Below are 18110 nucleotides of genomic sequence, written 5' to 3'. Positions count from 1 at the left end.
ACAGTTGTCATTGATGCCTTAGTCCATGTCTTTTTCCTATTCACAGTTTTCATTTAATAAATATAAATTTCGTTGAGGAATAATTTGTCTTTCTGAATAAATACAGCACGTATCTTCCTCATTTCTGTTATCTAAAGCCTTTCTTTTCATAATTCACTACTGCAAGCCTTCAGAATTCCTTTTACTATTATGACGGCAACATACTTACAGTATTGTGTGCTGTCAGATTAACTTTTGTCTTTCCGTGTCCCTGAAGGGCTTTGCATAAACCTCTATAACTGGGAGTGAAGACTGAAAAATGCATCATGAAAGATTTCGAAGGCAAACTGAGCATGATGTAATAACTATTTCTTTCACATTTTTAAAGAGACGCAAACATTGTTCAGATTGAGAAATTCAAGGCAATGTATTGATATTATCCATATAATTAGTACCATATTATTATCATTATCATTATTATTATTATTGTTATTATTATTATTATTATTATTAATAAATGCACGAACGTAATTTTTCCTTCTCGTTACAGTGGATTATGGGTCTTTTTACGATTATGTTCTTGACTGGGAGCACGCTATTCGTGAAAACACAAACTACCCCATCCACGTAATTTACTATGAGGATATGAAAGAAGTATGTAAAAATCTAAAGTTTCCATATGGTGTAGCTTTTAAATATTTTCACAGTTCGTACCTGTAATAATGATACAATCGTAAACTTTCATTCAAACGAAAAGTTCTTTCTCTGGAGGTATTATACAATGCCATCATCCTTACCACTAGATTATTTTCATCTCAGACAAAAATGCTGTCAGACATATTTATAAATTTATAATGATCGCCGAAGAACTCGGTTTAAAAAGGTCAAAGTCTTTGTGGAAAATAGACTATATCAACAAAAAAGTACATTAGTTTATGTATGAACGGGATGTTTTGTACTTGTTGTTTTAAAACAGAAGGTGTTTATAACTGCTATGACTTATAATGACTACATTCAAACATGTTCGTATTTCTTGCTTCTTTTGTCTTGAGGTGAACGACGTTCTTAAATAACTGATATCGGTAGTTTCAAATCGAAGCAATTTCTACGCGTAATGTCTAGATGTTGACTAATCGTGAAAAATAAACTCGATATTTTCTGCGTTTCAGACATTGAGGGATTATCAAATGAAACGTTTTGCAATACCAATTATAATTTCATTCAGTTGGAGCTTCATTTCAAGTAGAAATGTATAACAGTTTCCTCTGTCGTAAAAATCTCCGTTTATTATTTGGTTATTTCTTCGCCCTTTTTAAGATAGATAAATAGTATGTAGAAATTGCAAGCGGAAATACTTGACTAATGTCAGCTGGTTTAATGGCTGTACTTTGTACCGCTTGCCATTATTTACAATGCAAAACATGATGCAGTTGAACGGGACGGAAATCAGCATTCGGAAACAGATTTCTTTACAACAGTGATATTTTTCTTCTCTAAATCGCTTCTTTAATCGTTCAGCAGCGGCCTCACTCTTCACCTTGGCATTGTGTATCTCGTGTCTAGTACTGAGAGTCGTGTAGCTTGACCTCGCGTTATTTACATGTACGTCATACAGGAAGGTATACACAAAACTGTAAAAATCATTAGCTTTACTGCTGTTGCTAATCATAACAGTTGACAAAATGTAACAGTCTAATTTATTGAAGACATGTAAGGACACGGACAAATTCTACATTATCCACTGAGCAATATCTCCAGGGATCCAGGCCCTTTATTACCCACTGAGTAATATCTCCAGGAATCGAAGCCCTTTATTATTTACTGAGCAATATCTCCAGGAATCCATGCCCTTTATTATTTACTGAGCAATATCTCCAGGAATCCATGCCCTTTATTATTTACTGAGCAATATCTCCAGGAATCCAGGCCCTTTATTACCCACTGAGCAATATCTCCAAGAATCGAAGCCCTGTATTATTTACTGAGCAATATCTCCAGGAATCCAAGCCCTTTATTATTTACTGAGCAATATCTCCAGGAATCCAGGCCTATTATTATCCACCGAGCAGTATCTCCAGGAATCCAAGCCCTTTATTATTTACCGAGCAATATCTCTAGGAGTCCAGGCCATTTATTACCCACTGAGCAATATTTCCAGGAGGCCAGGCCCTTTATTATTTACTGAGCAATATTTCCAGGAATCCTGGCCTATTATTATCCAAACTCTGACTGTGAAGCTCAAGGTCAACATTTAGGTCTAATAACTTTTTTTTTTATTCTCAAACTTTAATTCTTTTAATTAAGAAAACCGACAACTTTTAACTATTTCATTCGACTTTACAAATATTTCAGTTTTAGTGACATGTATCTCTTCCAGTTTCAAGTGTCAAAATGATTCTGATATCGTGGGTTTGACCTTGAATTTAATGCTACAAGTTTCTGCAATTACATCTGCGGTTAATTACATAAACTGTACAGGAGCATTTGGTTGGTCAGAAAGTTCAATACAACTCTTTTCCAGAGATTCATTCGGGGTGGTTGTGATGGGATGACAAAATTAATCTCTCTGTTATACCCCACCCCCAAAGTCTGTTTTTGCTGTTGCTGTTTTTTTTTCTTTGGCATTAGTTTTCTTGTTTTATCACGTGTTTATCTCATTAACATATTCCAACACCCTCTCTTTTGTATTCTCAAACATGAAATCGTCTGACAGACACTAGCTCGTCTTAAAATCTAGGAACAAAATAAATGTCACTGGCACTTAAAGTTACATAATAATGTTTGTAAATCCATCTCTCTCTCTCTCTCAATTAGAAGTTATCAAGGTTTCTATATAAAATAAGGCTTCTTATCATCTTAGGATAGTGGTGCGGAAGTGAGCAAGCTGACCAAATATATGGGAGTTGCGCTTAGTGATGACTTAATCGATGCCATAGCCGAGAAATGTAGTTTTCAGAACATGGTGAATGACAAGATCGGCCTTGAGAACGAAGTTTGGAGAAAGATGTGGCGGGACGAGAAACCGCTATTCTACCGTAAAGGTAACTAGCTAAGCTCCGGGGCAATGTTAATACTAATAATAACAGGGAAATGCAATCTAATTCTTGGAGATTTCGTAGTATTTTATGTCGTTATTAAAGTCTCTTGAATGCATTATCTTCAATATTTATTATTATACATAGATATATTGTAACAATGTGTACAGTTTGAGACATATTCGAAGTACTGAACTATTTTTTATTAAGGTTATATGAGATATTATTCAATACTATTAAAACAGAAACCATGCAACTATTAATATAATTTTTTTCATGAAATAAATTTGTTTATTCTGCATAATATTAATCTGGTGGATGTATTTACGTAACTCAGCTAAGTTGCGGTGCAGACGCTCACGCACGCGCGTGTGTGTGTGTGTGCAGATTGGTAAAATCTTATAGTATATATGAGTTTGCATCAAGGTGTATCTTGCATTACACGACAGGTCTTTGTCATGTTGACCTAAGTGAAAGAAAATTCTTGTCTGGCTCGATAACCAAGATTGTACGACATTTGGATAAGCTGTGTATACCAGTACATTGATATTATTCAGATCAAGCGTGTTAGACAACAAATAGCTTTTATGAAATCATTCATTCCTTCTTTCCATAATAAATGTCTTTCTTTAATTCATAAACTCTATTTATTTAAGAACAAACTATTTAGGTTTTTATTAGACATTATTTTGCACTCTGCTGGTATAAAGTGGCCGTTTGTTGTTTCCTCTGCAGGTGAGGTTGGAGATTGGAAGAACTGGTTCACAGTCGCACAAAATGAGGAGTTTGACAAAATCTATGCAAAGAGAATGTCGAATTCCAAATTAACATTCAGGTTTTCTCTACCATAATTTTAATTCTGTTGACAGCCAGCCAATTCGTGACTCGGAGGCGTGTTGTATTTTCTCGATAATACACAAATTACAAACGGCTTCTTCAGCTCCTGACCATGAGACTATCTCTGTATTAAGCACATATAATAATAATAATAATAATAATAATAATAATAATAATAATATAAATAATAATAATAATAATAATAATAATGACCTTACTAAAAGAGGGTAACACAATTAGCTAAGAACAAATCTATCTAGTGGCCTTTATACAAATGAATTTATTTATTTTAGTTCATCTCTGAAGCCACTGGATATATTGGGTTTGGAAGAAGGAAATAGAGTGGGCATTTCTATTCTCAGCTGGAATACTATTCCAGAGCAGAGTTCCAGAGTATTGGAAACATTTTTAAAATAACTCCTTATTTGGTTTGGGAATTTTATACTGTTTTGTAGACACGGATCGCAGGTGGGGAGTATTACCAGGTAGCCTATACTGGAATAGTGATTGTAAATATTCAGGAGAACTATTATGGGATATCCTGTACATTAATTTGGCTTTTCTCAGACAGATTCGGTCTTTAATAGGTAATATTTTTAACTTACCAGCTAAATTTTATTTGCTTTCTTTCTGGATTGATATTATCCCAAATGCTCTTTTCTGAAGATGTGCCACTTTTGCAATGTTTTTATCATTTGAATTACCCCATACTGTAATACAGTAGTCTACATAGTGTTGTATGTAACTGTTATAAAATAGCGTTCTGTGCCTTTCAGTGAGAAAATGGCTTATCCTACTGAGAAGCCATAAACTTGAATTGACTTTTTTTTTACAGATATGTTTGATATGTTCAGTCCATGATGAGTTATTATCTACCATTAAACATTAAGTACTCTATCATGACAGACCATTTGCAAACTTTTATCCTTCCATGTCAGACATAGTTCATCACTATCAAGATTTGTCCTTTTCTGCCGTGTTGAGATAAGTAATATTTTAGTTTTACCAGTATTTACCACCATGCCATTGCATGTGCACCAGTTTTCCAGTTTTTTTAGGGCATTCTGTAAAGAAATTTCTAGTTCATACTTTGTGTTTTGGATATGTGACAATGTTGTGTCATCTGCAAAAAAGTGGCAGGTCATTAATAAAAAAAAAATGAATAGTAATGGACTAGAATAGAACCTTGTGGTACTCCACATATAATTGTTCCTGGTTCAGACAGAACATTATTTATGCAAACATGTGTTCTCCCACTTAAGTAAGAAGTAAACCATCTAATTGTTCTTTCATCACACTGGTAGATTTTCAGTTTCTTCAAAAGGATTTCATGATCCACCATGTCAAAAGCTTTCCTGAAATCTACACATACATATCCTATTATTTTACCTTAGTCAAGTGCTTGAAGCCATTTATCAGTTAGGGAGATCAAGGCAGTCTCACAGGAATGTTTCTGTCTAAAGCCTGATTGATTAGGGTGTTAAAGCAAGTGTTTGGTTAAATATGACATGAATGAGTCACGGACATGTTTTTCAATCAATTTTGACAAGTTTGGTAGCATTGAGATTGGTCGGTAGTTATCAGCGTCATTTTTAGAACGAGATTTGTGTATAGAAGTTACTTTTGCAGTTTTCCATATTTTGGGGACAGATGAGGTTGCAATACTTAAATTGATTACGAATGTTAAGCTATCTACAATAGCAGAGGCAGAAGATATAATGAGTCGTGGACCAATCTGATCAAGTCCTGTAGCTTTCTTGGTATCAAGTTCACTGAAACATTTTTTAACAAAGTTTTTTTTTTATACTGTTGGGATAGAGAAACATACCTACTTAGAGATTTTGCTGCTGCAGAACTTTTTCAGTTCATTAAAGTCGTTTTCTATCACTGGTTTTTCAACTTTGTGGTAATGTTGGTGAAAAAATCATTGCAAACATTTGCGATGTCAGTGTCATCAGTGACTATGGTGTCATTTACCAAAAATGAGTGAATTTTATTTGTCTGATCTCTGTGTGTTCCTCCAGTGAGTTCATTGAAGACTTTCCAGATGGAGTTTGTGTTGCTCTTTTTGTTTTCAAGCAATGATTGATAATAAGTTTTTTTTATAGCTTTTTTAATCATACTTGTTATTTTATTTCTCCATACTTTATATTGTACATTGTTTCCCATAGTCTTGAATTGGTCTCGTGTTTTCATAGCATCTAGGATTTCAGTAGTAAGCCAATTAGGTTGAATTTAAGTCTTTACTCGGTGTACTTTCAGTGGTGCATGTGTAGAGACTACGTCCATGAATAAGTCAGTCCACACCTTCTGATGTTGGATCATATTCTATGGAACTTTATATAGGTCATTGAGAAATTGTTCCTCATTAAAAAAATTGAACGATCTGTAAGTGATCATTTTGTGTGTATTTTTCTTGCATTTAACCTTTCTTGCCAAAAAAGTAGGATATTGGTCACTAAGACCAACATTCGGTACATTAATACAAGCCACATTGACTGGTAGGTTGGTATAAATGTGATCAATAAGAGTACTTGATATTTCTGTTACCCTTGTAGGCTCATTTACCAGCTGGACTAGGCCTAATGATTCAAAAAATTCCATCCAGTTGTTCTTTATTTGAGTGTTGAGAAGGTTCTTATTTATATCTCCGAGTATATATGTTTCTTTTTCCTGTGCTAGAACATTTTCCATTCGCTTCAAAAAGTTATCATTCCAAATTGCTTTGGAGGAAGGTGGCCTATAAATGAAACCAACTAGGAATGATTTTGCATTATTTTGAAACATTTCCACCCAGATACTCTCAATTTCATGTGACTCCAAGTCAAGTCGCCTTTCTGCATTTACATCTTCCCTAATGTATACAACAAGACCCCCCTGCTGTCTCTCTGTCCCTACATAATGGTTTATTGTAGCCTTGACAGTGAAAAAGATCATCATTGTGGTTAGCATTTAATTTGGTTTCAGTGAGTCCTAAAACATGTATATTATTTTCCTTGGAAGACAATATTAACTTAATCTGGTCTGTTATTTCCAATATACCTTGTACATTTAAGTGACCTATGTTAAAACCTCTTGTATTTAGTTTCATATCAATTATATGTATGTCATCATGCAATGGGGTACTCACTGAGATTGTCTCCATACAACTTTTATCATTCTCACATCCTATTTCTATATTTAAATGTTCATATATTAGCATCTTCAAAGTCACATACAAACCCTGAAAATCCATTAACTTTTTCATCAACAATAGTGTCCATTGAAAAGTTAGAGTCGAGAGTCTCACTAGGTACATTTAGATTTGTTGTAAATAAAGCTATGATTTTGACTATGAGTCTATAACAGTTGCAAGTAGATATATACATGTATATGGCTGGAACTATGAGACTATATTTATTTGAAGTACTGACATTGGGACTATCTGTTTCTATTACATGTATAACTATGGGACTATCTGTTTTAAGTACATATATGATTGTGACTCTGAGACTACATCTGTTGTAAGTAATTATTCGATTGTAACTGTGAGACTATCTCTATTTTAAGTACATATATGATTGTGACCGCGAGACTATAAACGTTGTAAATATATATTTGATTGTAACTTCAAGACTGTTTTAAGTACATATACGAGTGTGACTATGAGACTATATCCGTTTTAATTACATCCATTATTGTAACTATTAGACTGTTTTAAGTACATATACGATTGTGACTATGAGACTATATCTGTTTTAATTACATCTATTATTGTAACCATTAGACTGTTTTAAGTACATATACGATTGTGACTATGAGACTATATCTGTTTTTAGTACATATATGACTGTGACTATGAGACTATATCTGTTTTAATTACATCTATTATTGTAACTATTACACTGTTTTAAGTACATATACGATTGTGACTATGAGACTACATATGTTGTAAGTAGATATATAATTGTGACTTTGAGACTATATCTGTTTTAATTATATATATTTTTTGTAACTATTCGACTGTTTTAAGTACATATACGATTGTGACTATGAGACTACTTATTTTGTAAGTACATATATAATTGAAATTATGAGACTATATCTGTTTTAATTACATCTATTATTGCAACTACTAGACTGTTTTAAGTACATATATGACTGTAAGATAAAAACGTAACAGAAATGAGAGACAACGTGTCATTTAAGCATAATGTATGTGCAACTACACTACTCCCCTGGTCCCAGTTTGATTACATACTAAATAACTAAATTTCTCTTCCTCAGATTGGGATTTTTAATATCTTATACATTACTTGGTTGGCTACAATTATTTTGTTTTACTGAATATTTCCCAGTTTTAATGATAAAAAATGGCATACTCTTTTGAGTACTCCTTAAGAGATTTGCTTTATTTCTGAGGAAACCTAAACAATTAGCTATAATTAAGGACTTTCTCAACTCTTTTATACTTAAATAAATGAAAAAGAGTCATAGATTTACAATTGCAAAACTTTTTTCACAACTTTTTATCTATTCAGTTTGTTAGGAGTAATCAGTAGAAAAAAACAACACAGATCCTGATCTTCCTGCAGATCATGATCTGTGTGATTTGCAGTGGACATGAATATTTAGTAGTTCAAGATGGGGAATCAATTCTTCTCTCTTTTCCTGTGTATTGTCCCATGCATGTATTAAGTAATTAAGAGTAACTAGCTTACTTGTAACTCGTTTCTAACTATATTGACTCTGTATTTTTAGCGGCAATAAAATATGCTTAACTTCATCTGCGAAATGATTTGCTGAGTAAAACTATGCTGAACAATACTAAAATATATTTATATGGTTCCCAACTGTCTTCTGTTTTTAATTTTCATTTAATATTACTAACAATATGCTAGATATGTTTCTGATTTAATGATATTGTGCTACCAGCCACTGATTAGTTCAGGCGTTTTTACCCATAACTGTTCAAACTTACTTTCAAGGTTGCAAAGAAGGGAAGGAATTTCAAAAGGGGAATTGTCAACGAATATTGTTGAACAGCTGGACAATGCAAAGTACACATTCAGGTTTTGTCAGAAATTTATTTTTAAAAAACTTATCAAGATGTACATCAGTTTGTTAACCGAAAAAAAAGAATAATTTTTAAAGTTACAGAAAAAAGTTGACTGTCAGTAAACAAGCATAGTACATGTGTGGACTTGGAAGAAGTAGATACAATCTCAAAACATCTGTATTATACTTCATGGCAATCAATGTCGCATAAATAGAAACCGGAAATGTTCCGCTGATCAAACTATTTCGCCAGTAAACGGCGGCATGATCTGGCTTGCTCCGACCTCTGATCATGTACAGGTACAAACACAGGACATGTAGTTACAATTCGATTAAAGTTGCAGTCGAATACAGTCACTAAAAATGTGTGGCTTTTAAATCTCTAGCACTGTTGCCGACGACGACTAGCTTATGTCGAGGCCACTCACAAGCAACACAAAACAAAAAGAAGTAAATAATTTCAAAAAAGTATCAAAATATTATACATGAATCTATATATTCATAAGGACAATCGGAATTTATTCCTTCACTATGCATTACCTTTCTTTTACACCAGAATTTAGACAATACAAATTTATAAACTGCAATGAATTCAGGACGTCGAAAGAAAATATAAAGCTAATAATCATCACTGTCATCATGCTCAGCATCTTCATAATTAGAAGAAAAAAAACTGCTAGAATTAACGTTTATATTTGTGTGGGTTGTTGGTGTGGTTGTTTAATATGTATGAAGCTGGTTTATAAAGCCTACCGGTCTTCTTTATATGTCAATCTAGATCAATCTGCTTAACAACACTATTGTCAGGATATATGAGTTGTGGGTTTGCAATGTCCAAGTTTGGTTTAAGTCCTTTTGCGTTCAAATATAATTTTACCACGGCTCTCTTCTGGCTAATGCATATCCTCACTGTTTGCCCATATCAGAGAAACTGGGAATTCTTATCTCATAGATCATATTAATATTCTCAATTAGTCATCGGAGATATCACATGTACGAACAGGGAATTTCAACGTTGTGTATCCTAGCGTTGGGTCGTGGACACTTAGTGGAATGCTGCTGTATCGGACAATCAGTTCCTCTAGGTCTTGAAATATACACGTCGTCTCATCAAGCCCATAGTAGCCATCCTTTTGAAGAACACGGAGGTTTACCTCTTTCCCATTAAAACTAGAAAGTAAAAGAGACAATCAGCCAAATTACCTCTGAAACCTGAAGCCTAAGAAATATGAAGTGCACACATAATGAAAAAAGATAATAAAACAAAATAGCAACAAAAAGCTGACCAAATTAAAAGCAGTAAAAAACTAAGACTGCATGAAGATACTTCTCGTAAAAACCTATATAAACCACACAAGCGGAACCTTTAATATATATATATATATATATATATATATATATATATATATATATATAGGGTAACGCGTGAGCCAAGGGTTGCAGTCTTTTACTGTTTCCATCACTTGGATACTGTTATCGAACTGATGTTTGTATATTTTCCTTCTTTTCCAGTTGACTTTTTAAAAAGATATTTTGATTCGAACATAAAACTAAATGTGATTCTGTGACGATCCATTTTGTCTTACGAACGAATAGAAAATCCTCCAATCAGGTTTCATAATAGTATTGTGCAAAATTTGAAAAGTTGAATTTACAAGACGATATAATACTCATTACGTTACTCGTGCTTATTTAATCTTAGTAAAGTCCAGGAAAATGATGCTGTAACTATAAATACTTGCACAAAAATGGTGTTTTAACTATTACTACTTACGCAAAAGTGATGGTGTAGCCATCTGCTCTAGTGCTCGGCCGAACAAGAAATGTCCCATCGGGTTTCCCGCTTAATAAGACTTCTGCTCTGCGAATATCGCAGTCTATGTACCAGTTTTCTCGCAGGAAGTGAGGTAGGTCTGGGTCAATTTCTGTGTCCAGCAGACCGGAGATAAAAGCAGGGTCGATATTAAAGTCAAGCAAGAACCTTAGGAAACAAATAATGTAACATTAGTTTGCTTTGAAAACAAGATAAGTGCTTGTTTTGAATATGAATTAGGTCTGATACAATGTGACATTTTATCACCCATACCGTTTCCTTGTTTGTTGAAGACCTGGAAACATCATTTACAATCTATCGGAGATATCTGTATAGATTTAAACAATTTTCTTTATTTTTCTTGCAGTTTGATGAGGATTTTGTTTTAATTTCAGGAAACAGGGGATTAAAAAACTCCTAGATAATTTGAATGATTATTGTAAAAATAATTGAAATAGAATCTTAATATAATTCTTGATAAAGTTACGGTCATTAGAAAGTGTGGTCTTCTAAGATCAACGTAGCATGCAATGTAGCCCGAAATAATATCAATCTGGCTGAACAATTTAATTAGCTTGGTCTTGTCGACTCAATCAATAGAAAATTCTCTAAAGTTCAATAAATGTCGTCTGATAAGTCTTTGAAGTCAACAAATATACTAAATTGTCATTTGAAGAAGAACGATATTACTTACGTTATAATGACTGTTTGGTGTGTGTGCGTGTGTGTGTGCGTGTGCGTGTGTGTGTTGTCCAAGATTTTAATTATGCAGCTGAGATACGGGGTTGTCACCAGGCTAACCCGATGAACGTGTACAACGATTTAAAAAACAATTAAAAAAAAAACATTTTAACTGGCAAAATCTACTTCTTCTGTTGGTATATATTGCGAAGTTGAAGAAACCCATTTAAATATTTAAGGTTCGCTAAGTTAATCAAGTATTGGTTTAGAATTAAAACTTCTGTAAATATTAACGTACGTACGGCATAAAGACAGTTATTTATCGAATGTGAATGTGAATCAAAGAAGTCATAACTTAGTTACACTCCTAAAAGAGACTTTAAACAGATTTGGGTTTGGTGAAGTTGGATGTTTCCATATTGTGCAAACTTCTTCAAATGTATTCCAATTTTCAACAAAGGGTTACATATCCATTTCTATCAGACTGGAACAATAAATTACAAAATGCTGAAATCTTTCGCTATATATGTATTTGGCACTGATGATTATTTCCAGACTAGCTTTGAGAAAACTACGGGTTTCATAATATAAGAACTGAAACTATGAGTCAATATGGAATCAATATAATCAATAGAATCAATATGGAATCAATAAAGTCAATAGAGGTGAAAGATATTGCATGATTTGTGGAAAACATTATGCTAAAGATTTATATCATTTTCTTTTAGTGCATACTAACTTGCGTGGAAGCTTATTTAAAAGATAGATTCCAGAACAAACCATCCATGTGTAAGTTCCACCACAGCAGTCTGACGTTTTATCAATAAAGACCGAAGAAATCTCTGACAACACGAAATCACATTATCGGTACTATAAAAGTACATATAAAGTGATCTCGTGTTGTCAGAGATTTCATTGTACTTTTACTGATAAAACGTCAGACTCGTGTGGCTCCACCAATTGTTACCGTTGCTTAATAATAAAACGCTATGTCTAAACTTGTTTATGAAGTACTTAAAATAAGAGATAGATTAGTATTGCTACAGCTTCAGCTGATTACCATTTTTGAGTTTCTGTTTGAAGTTGTACACTCAGCACTTGATCATCATCCAATGTATATTGTATGTATATACTTATGAAACAAACATATATACTGTATGGACTCTATGTATATCTACATACTTATAAAAACATGTATATTGGATGGACTCTATGTATATGTACATACTTATAAAACATGTATATTGGATGGACACTGTATATGTACATACTTTTAAAAGCATGTATTGTATATTGTATGGACTCTATGCATATGTACATACTTATGGGGGAAAATGAGATTTAATTTAATCGAACTAACTATAACTTCCTCAAAAAGTAAATAAAAACAAAAACGAAAAAACAAACCAAGCAGTCCACGTCTTGTCCTCTGATAATATCTCTAATAATACTGCACACAGCCATCCAGTTATCCATCATACGTTAATTAAAGAAATAAAGAGAGGGATTTGCTTTGATCAAGAAGTAGTAGTAAGTACATACATATATTATTTGATTCTGTATGATTGACATATTTGGAATCAATTACTTGCAAGTATCCGTGTAGAGAATTATCCTTACTTCCATAAATATATAATTACATCAATAAAGACTTGAATCTCAGATATCTTATACGAGAATATTGACAGAACTGAGATGAACATGCTCATTGAATTCTAATCAGACTATATTTGAATTTTTGTGTCAAAGTCAATTTTTCATACTTTGGGCAGATTGGTCAGTACTCAAGGGTGCCAAGAATATGTTTTACTGAAATTTCTTTCTGTAAATATAACAAAATGTCGGTATCTACCATCGTTACATCAACAGGATATATAAATATAAAGAAGTAAGTCAATCAATATTAAATATACCTTCTGTAAGCTATTCAATAAACCAATAATAGTTCAATATTATATGCTCATTTTTTTCTCCGTTAACTTTACATTGTCTCTTTCAATATTACCCGATACTGAACTCGCGTGCAAATACACATATTGCATTCACGTGCATAAAAGAACTACTTTCTATTGTAAACAAACAATAGACGCAGATGCCAGCACTTTTGATTCATAAACAAATCATGTACACTCAGTAGGCGCTTTACGTTGTGGTTGTTTAAATTTGTTTCTGAATGAAGTAAAGCAGATGTTTCGTGGACTGCCACATACCAGCTGTTTGGCACATTCCGCGTAAACTTTTTTGACACAATGTTTCGGATTTAGGCTAGCTATACAACAAATGCAAGAAAAGGTCCTAACAAATAACATACAAGTGACAAGGAATATACTGTCTTCTTTAGCTGGTGATAAGAATGGCAAAAAAAATATACTTAGTTTCACATCCTGAATTTTCTCAAAATGTACTTTCTTAGTTCTGCAAATCCGAATTACATAAGCCATGTCTTAGGTTCTCAATCTTGATTACACATTTCGAAATTATACTGTAATTTCGAATATAAGTGCAATTACATCCTCCTTGCTGCACTCAAAATGAAACAAGCATTAAATTCCATAGCGTCCTTTTGATAATTGCAGTTGAAAGACTTCATATTTTTCCCACATTATGATTTAAAACATTCAATGACAGAAACAGAAAGAAATATGCAGATGTCAACACGTTTCTCCCTCGCTTCTTCAATCTGATGTATTTCATGTGGAATTGTCACATATAAATCTAGTCCATAATCACCAAATTTCGTAGAATCGAAAAAAAAATACCAAATTCTATTCATTCCAGATCAAATGGAAAAGTTGTTGCAATGTGCATTCATTCATAATATGACTCCAATTTTCAATTTTAACTAGACACGCCATTTTCTTTCGAAAGTTATGTCGAGCTCGCGACTAAATTCAAATTTATCTGGGCGGAGTTATGTGCGCAGTAATAATGTTGTTGCTGTGTAATGATGAATCTGTCCTTGTGTATTTAGTTTGGAATACGGCATACATTCAGTTACTTTGTTTCTTGTAGTGTATTTTGTTAATATAATTAAGCGATAGGTGGAATAAAAAAAATGAGCATATAATAAAAAGGTTACTGCATTTGTATGGGAATATATGACCTCGTTTTGTCGGATGGATATACTTCACTCCCAAGGTCGTGCAGTATTTCCATTCGAAAAACTCGTTCATATTTTCACATACAAATGCAGTAACCCATAAGTATTGGATCTTTTAAGACATGCAATAAGTTATTTGGAATTCAATATTTTGATCTTTTGAATTTATAAAATATTAAATATTTATCCAAAATAGTTCGCTTCGTGCAATAATAAATACAAAATCTAATTTTTATCATGGAAAATCATCATAAAAATTTGTTTTTAATTTTTCTGATTATTTGAAGGATATAATTAAAAAAATGATGAAAATTTTAGAACATGGTTGAAGTTAAGATTTTCACAAAGTTTTGTATAAGGTCAGAGTAAACAGAATGACTTTACATTTCATGGTTTTGACCGATCTTGTAACGTTATGGATATCAAGCAAACATCACCTAATTGAAAAGCGGCTAGAGTCCGTATTGTGTTCTGCACAAGAAACCGATAATTATCCCTAAATCCCGCTCTTATAACAGACAAGTATGCAATCGACTGTCCCAACTCTGCGAATCTCAAGAAAACATGCTACCCATAACACACTCTATACAATAATGCTCTTCAACTTCAAGCTATTGCTTGGATTAAAATGAACTTTATTGTTTGGCAAGACCGAAAAACTGTATTTAGCTTTATTTTTTAAATTCAAAATCACCACCACCCAAAGAAACAGGGTTTTGAGTAATATATGACCAAAAGCTCGCCACTTAACAACTCAGCAAGAAAGATTTAAATTTTTATCTTTTAGCCTTATTAGAGATAAGCAGTCATTGATTTCAGTTCCATTTTGAGAAAGTTAACGCATTGCAGTTTAGTACTTCAATTGTTTGGTTGCCGTCTGTTTCCTTTATTTATTATGAGTCAACTTTCGCACTCATTTTCAATTACCAATCAAGTACCAAACAGGGTTTTTGTGTTTCTGGGTATAAATGCTTACCGTTTCCCAAAAAGTGGTGTGTGTGTGTGTGTGTGTGTGTGTGAGAGAGAGAGAGAGAGAGAGAGAGAGAGAGAGCAAATGAAGATGAGTTTGCCTTTTGATTTCTTCTCTTTCCATGGACAAAGAATCAAGTTCGTGCTCGTGTTGTCTCATATCATCCACGATCTGATCCCATTTACCCCTGTACTGTTCCACTTCTTTATCGAGTTGCTGAATTCGTCCCTCAAGCTGAGACTTCTTTGCATTTATGCGCTCATAGTTCTCTCGAAACCTAAACCATTTAAATAAATGCGAGATTGCTATAAAGCAAACTGTATGGTTCTTCGCATCAAGGTGAAATACATATGCATGTTCAGTAAAGTTGACAGACCCCGGGTATCTGCCACTCAGTAATCTTTATTGTATTCAGCATTAATTTTGACCATAAAAAAATAAACTTTGTACTGCATTTAGCAACCACCGTTATGCAATCACGTTCACTTTAAAATTAAATCGTCAGAATGCATCTTTTCCGCCGTTAGTAGTACAAAACATGGTAGTTTTGCAATACTTTCTATTATTTCGAATAAATATTGAAACATTATCTTCGCTGCTCTGTCGTTTCGTTGTTTGTTTCTTCGCTGCTTTGCGTCGTAAATACTTGATGGTAAGTAGGCCAGAATCTCTTATTGTATATACCACTAGTAAGCCTTAATTAAGTGTACAAGAATCTCTTACTTTATTGTCTTTAACAGTTATCCAACTCAATTTTTGAATAGCTATGTGTTGTCACTTGGCTAATATAAAGGTTATCAGATTCTAAGTATATGATAACGTGATATACTCCATTATTTCCAAATACAAAATAGCTCTGATATAATTCTTGGATAAATACATTCACTGGAACTTATACTGTATTCAAACATGGAATTATATTATTCTGATTCAACAAACGGCTGTTGACACATCAGCACTCCATAAGCTATAACAGACACGTCATCACCTTCAGTTTTGGATCTCTTTTGGACTTGTACTAAGATTTATTCAGGACTTTAAATTACTAGGACTTGTGTCTGTAATTCTTGATTATTTTGGGATTTAATTCGCAATACCGCAAGTTCTTTTTTCTCATTTTCACTTTGCATTTTAGGGAAATAAATTATTTGTTAAATTTTACCAATCTTTTTGTCTTTCACTCTTTTTTGTTACTTATTTTAAGAGCACGGACTCGTAACTATCATATATTTAGTTAACAATTACTGCATCCTTGATAATATGTTGTACACTTATGTCTGTAGCCTTTTCTGCAATAAATACTACATTTAATATGTTCAAAAAGGTTGGTAATATATTATATTTAACTCAAACAGTGTTTATTGTGTAATATATTGTTACTATACCGCCTGAAACAATCAGCTTAATTCAATTTAAAATAAACGGTAAGTTCTGTTGGCGACGTGGAAAATTCTCAAACATGAGTTGGGGTCAACCAAGCAACACATTGAAACAATGAAAACAAATGATGAAAGCGTTCTAGAAAAGGAGGGGAGTCATTGGATAGAATAACAAAGCCTTGTGAACCGACTGAAACCAGAGAGCATAAAATAACGTAGATACATAATGCAAGGTGTAGTGTACAACCGATCCCTAATCAATATATAGTAATTTGTATCTTTTTAATTTCTTTTCGGCAATAGCATATTATAAATCAATCTTTCAGTATTTAATATGCTGATTACTTATTTTAGGGCTATTTGACTTTCATCAGTAGATATAGGTTTGCTTCTGTAAACCATTTAACATGTAGGACAGTTTTTAGCACATTATTGTCATATGAAACCGTGGTGTACTTATTTAAGTTTTACTAATAGTATAGTACAATGAGAGTTTCTGACATACTCACTTTTTTAGTAAAGCAGAAGTATATGTATAAAATATACACCTAAAAATATATATTTAAAATGAACGTTTCTTCCTCATTTATGCAATCATATTAATTTAATCGCATAACCATCCAAATGAAGCTAACATTATATCAAAAAGGATGGAGATGTCAAAGTACGAGTGTGACCTTTCAGAGTACAACGAGAATCCTCTCTATGCATATTTTACGTCATCATGTGGAAAGTGAACATCAGAGTTGGAAGTCTGCCGCATCAACTGCACTGATGCATTTTGCAAGATTACATTAAGTACTTACGCAAATTTAAAACCAAATTTAATAAAGGAAATAACTTTTTCTCTGTATAATATCCAGAAGCAATCTTAAACGTTGCCATACCAAAATATAATTTCGGATTTAAATACTGTAAACGTTCTTCAGACACTAATGTTTTGGCTGTCAAATCATCTGCGAACTCCCATTCCTTCTTGTTACAAGGCTTTACCTTTGAAAGGAACTTGGTATCCCCACTTCCTTTAGTTAACCCTCGGTTGTTTTGTTCCTTTGTAAATAAACGTTGTTATAGAGTTTCACTACCAGCTTTCGTTATAGCAATAGTGGTTCCTTTTGGATAGTTTAATGGGAATGACAGATTAATAGTATGATTGAATGCACTGAACACCAGTGTACTGACAGAATTTGTGCATTTTCAATCCAGACAAAAATTGAAAAAATGGCAACATAACCATTGCGAATAATTACAGCTATATTATTATTGTTATCATTATTAT

General features: G+C 33.0%; 2 protein-coding genes across 4 annotated transcripts in view; one reads left to right on the top strand and one right to left on the bottom strand.

Moving 5' to 3' along the window:
• Positions 1–8686, top strand: part of LOC149806574 (sulfotransferase 1A2-like) — a 36695-nt gene extending 28009 nt beyond the window's left edge. For 2 of the 3 annotated variants that reach the window (XM_089954827.1, XM_089954836.1), the window contains exons 4-6: positions 530–633; positions 2840–3020; positions 3750–8686. In XM_089954827.1, the coding sequence (XP_089810953.1) occupies positions 530–633; positions 2840–3020; positions 3750–3865 (401 nt within the window). In that variant the 3' untranslated portion in view covers positions 3866–8686. The remainder of the gene's footprint in view (positions 1–529; positions 634–2839; positions 3021–3749) is intronic. The other variant, XM_089954845.1, reaches the window with a different exon arrangement.
• A 211-nt stretch (positions 8687–8897) lies between these two features.
• LOC149806573 (phosphatidylinositol 3-kinase regulatory subunit alpha-like) overlaps positions 8898–18110 on the bottom strand; it is a 50919-nt gene continuing 41706 nt past the window's right edge. Inside the window, exons 7-9 of the mRNA XM_089954814.1 lie at positions 15553–15729; positions 10663–10869; positions 8898–10058 (exon numbers count right to left, since the gene is read on the bottom strand). Coding sequence (XP_089810940.1) covers positions 9860–10058; positions 10663–10869; positions 15553–15729 — 583 coding nt within the window. The 3' untranslated portion in view covers positions 8898–9859. The remainder of the gene's footprint in view (positions 10059–10662; positions 10870–15552; positions 15730–18110) is intronic.

Source organism: Sinohyriopsis cumingii, chromosome 1, assembly GCF_028554795.1.
Source record: "Sinohyriopsis cumingii isolate HCF-2022 chromosome 1, ASM2855479v2, whole genome shotgun sequence".
NCBI lineage: Eukaryota > Metazoa > Mollusca > Bivalvia > Unionida > Unionidae > Sinohyriopsis > Sinohyriopsis cumingii.
Note: the sequence above shows the minus strand (reverse complement) of the source record. Positions and strands in the feature narration are given on the sequence as shown.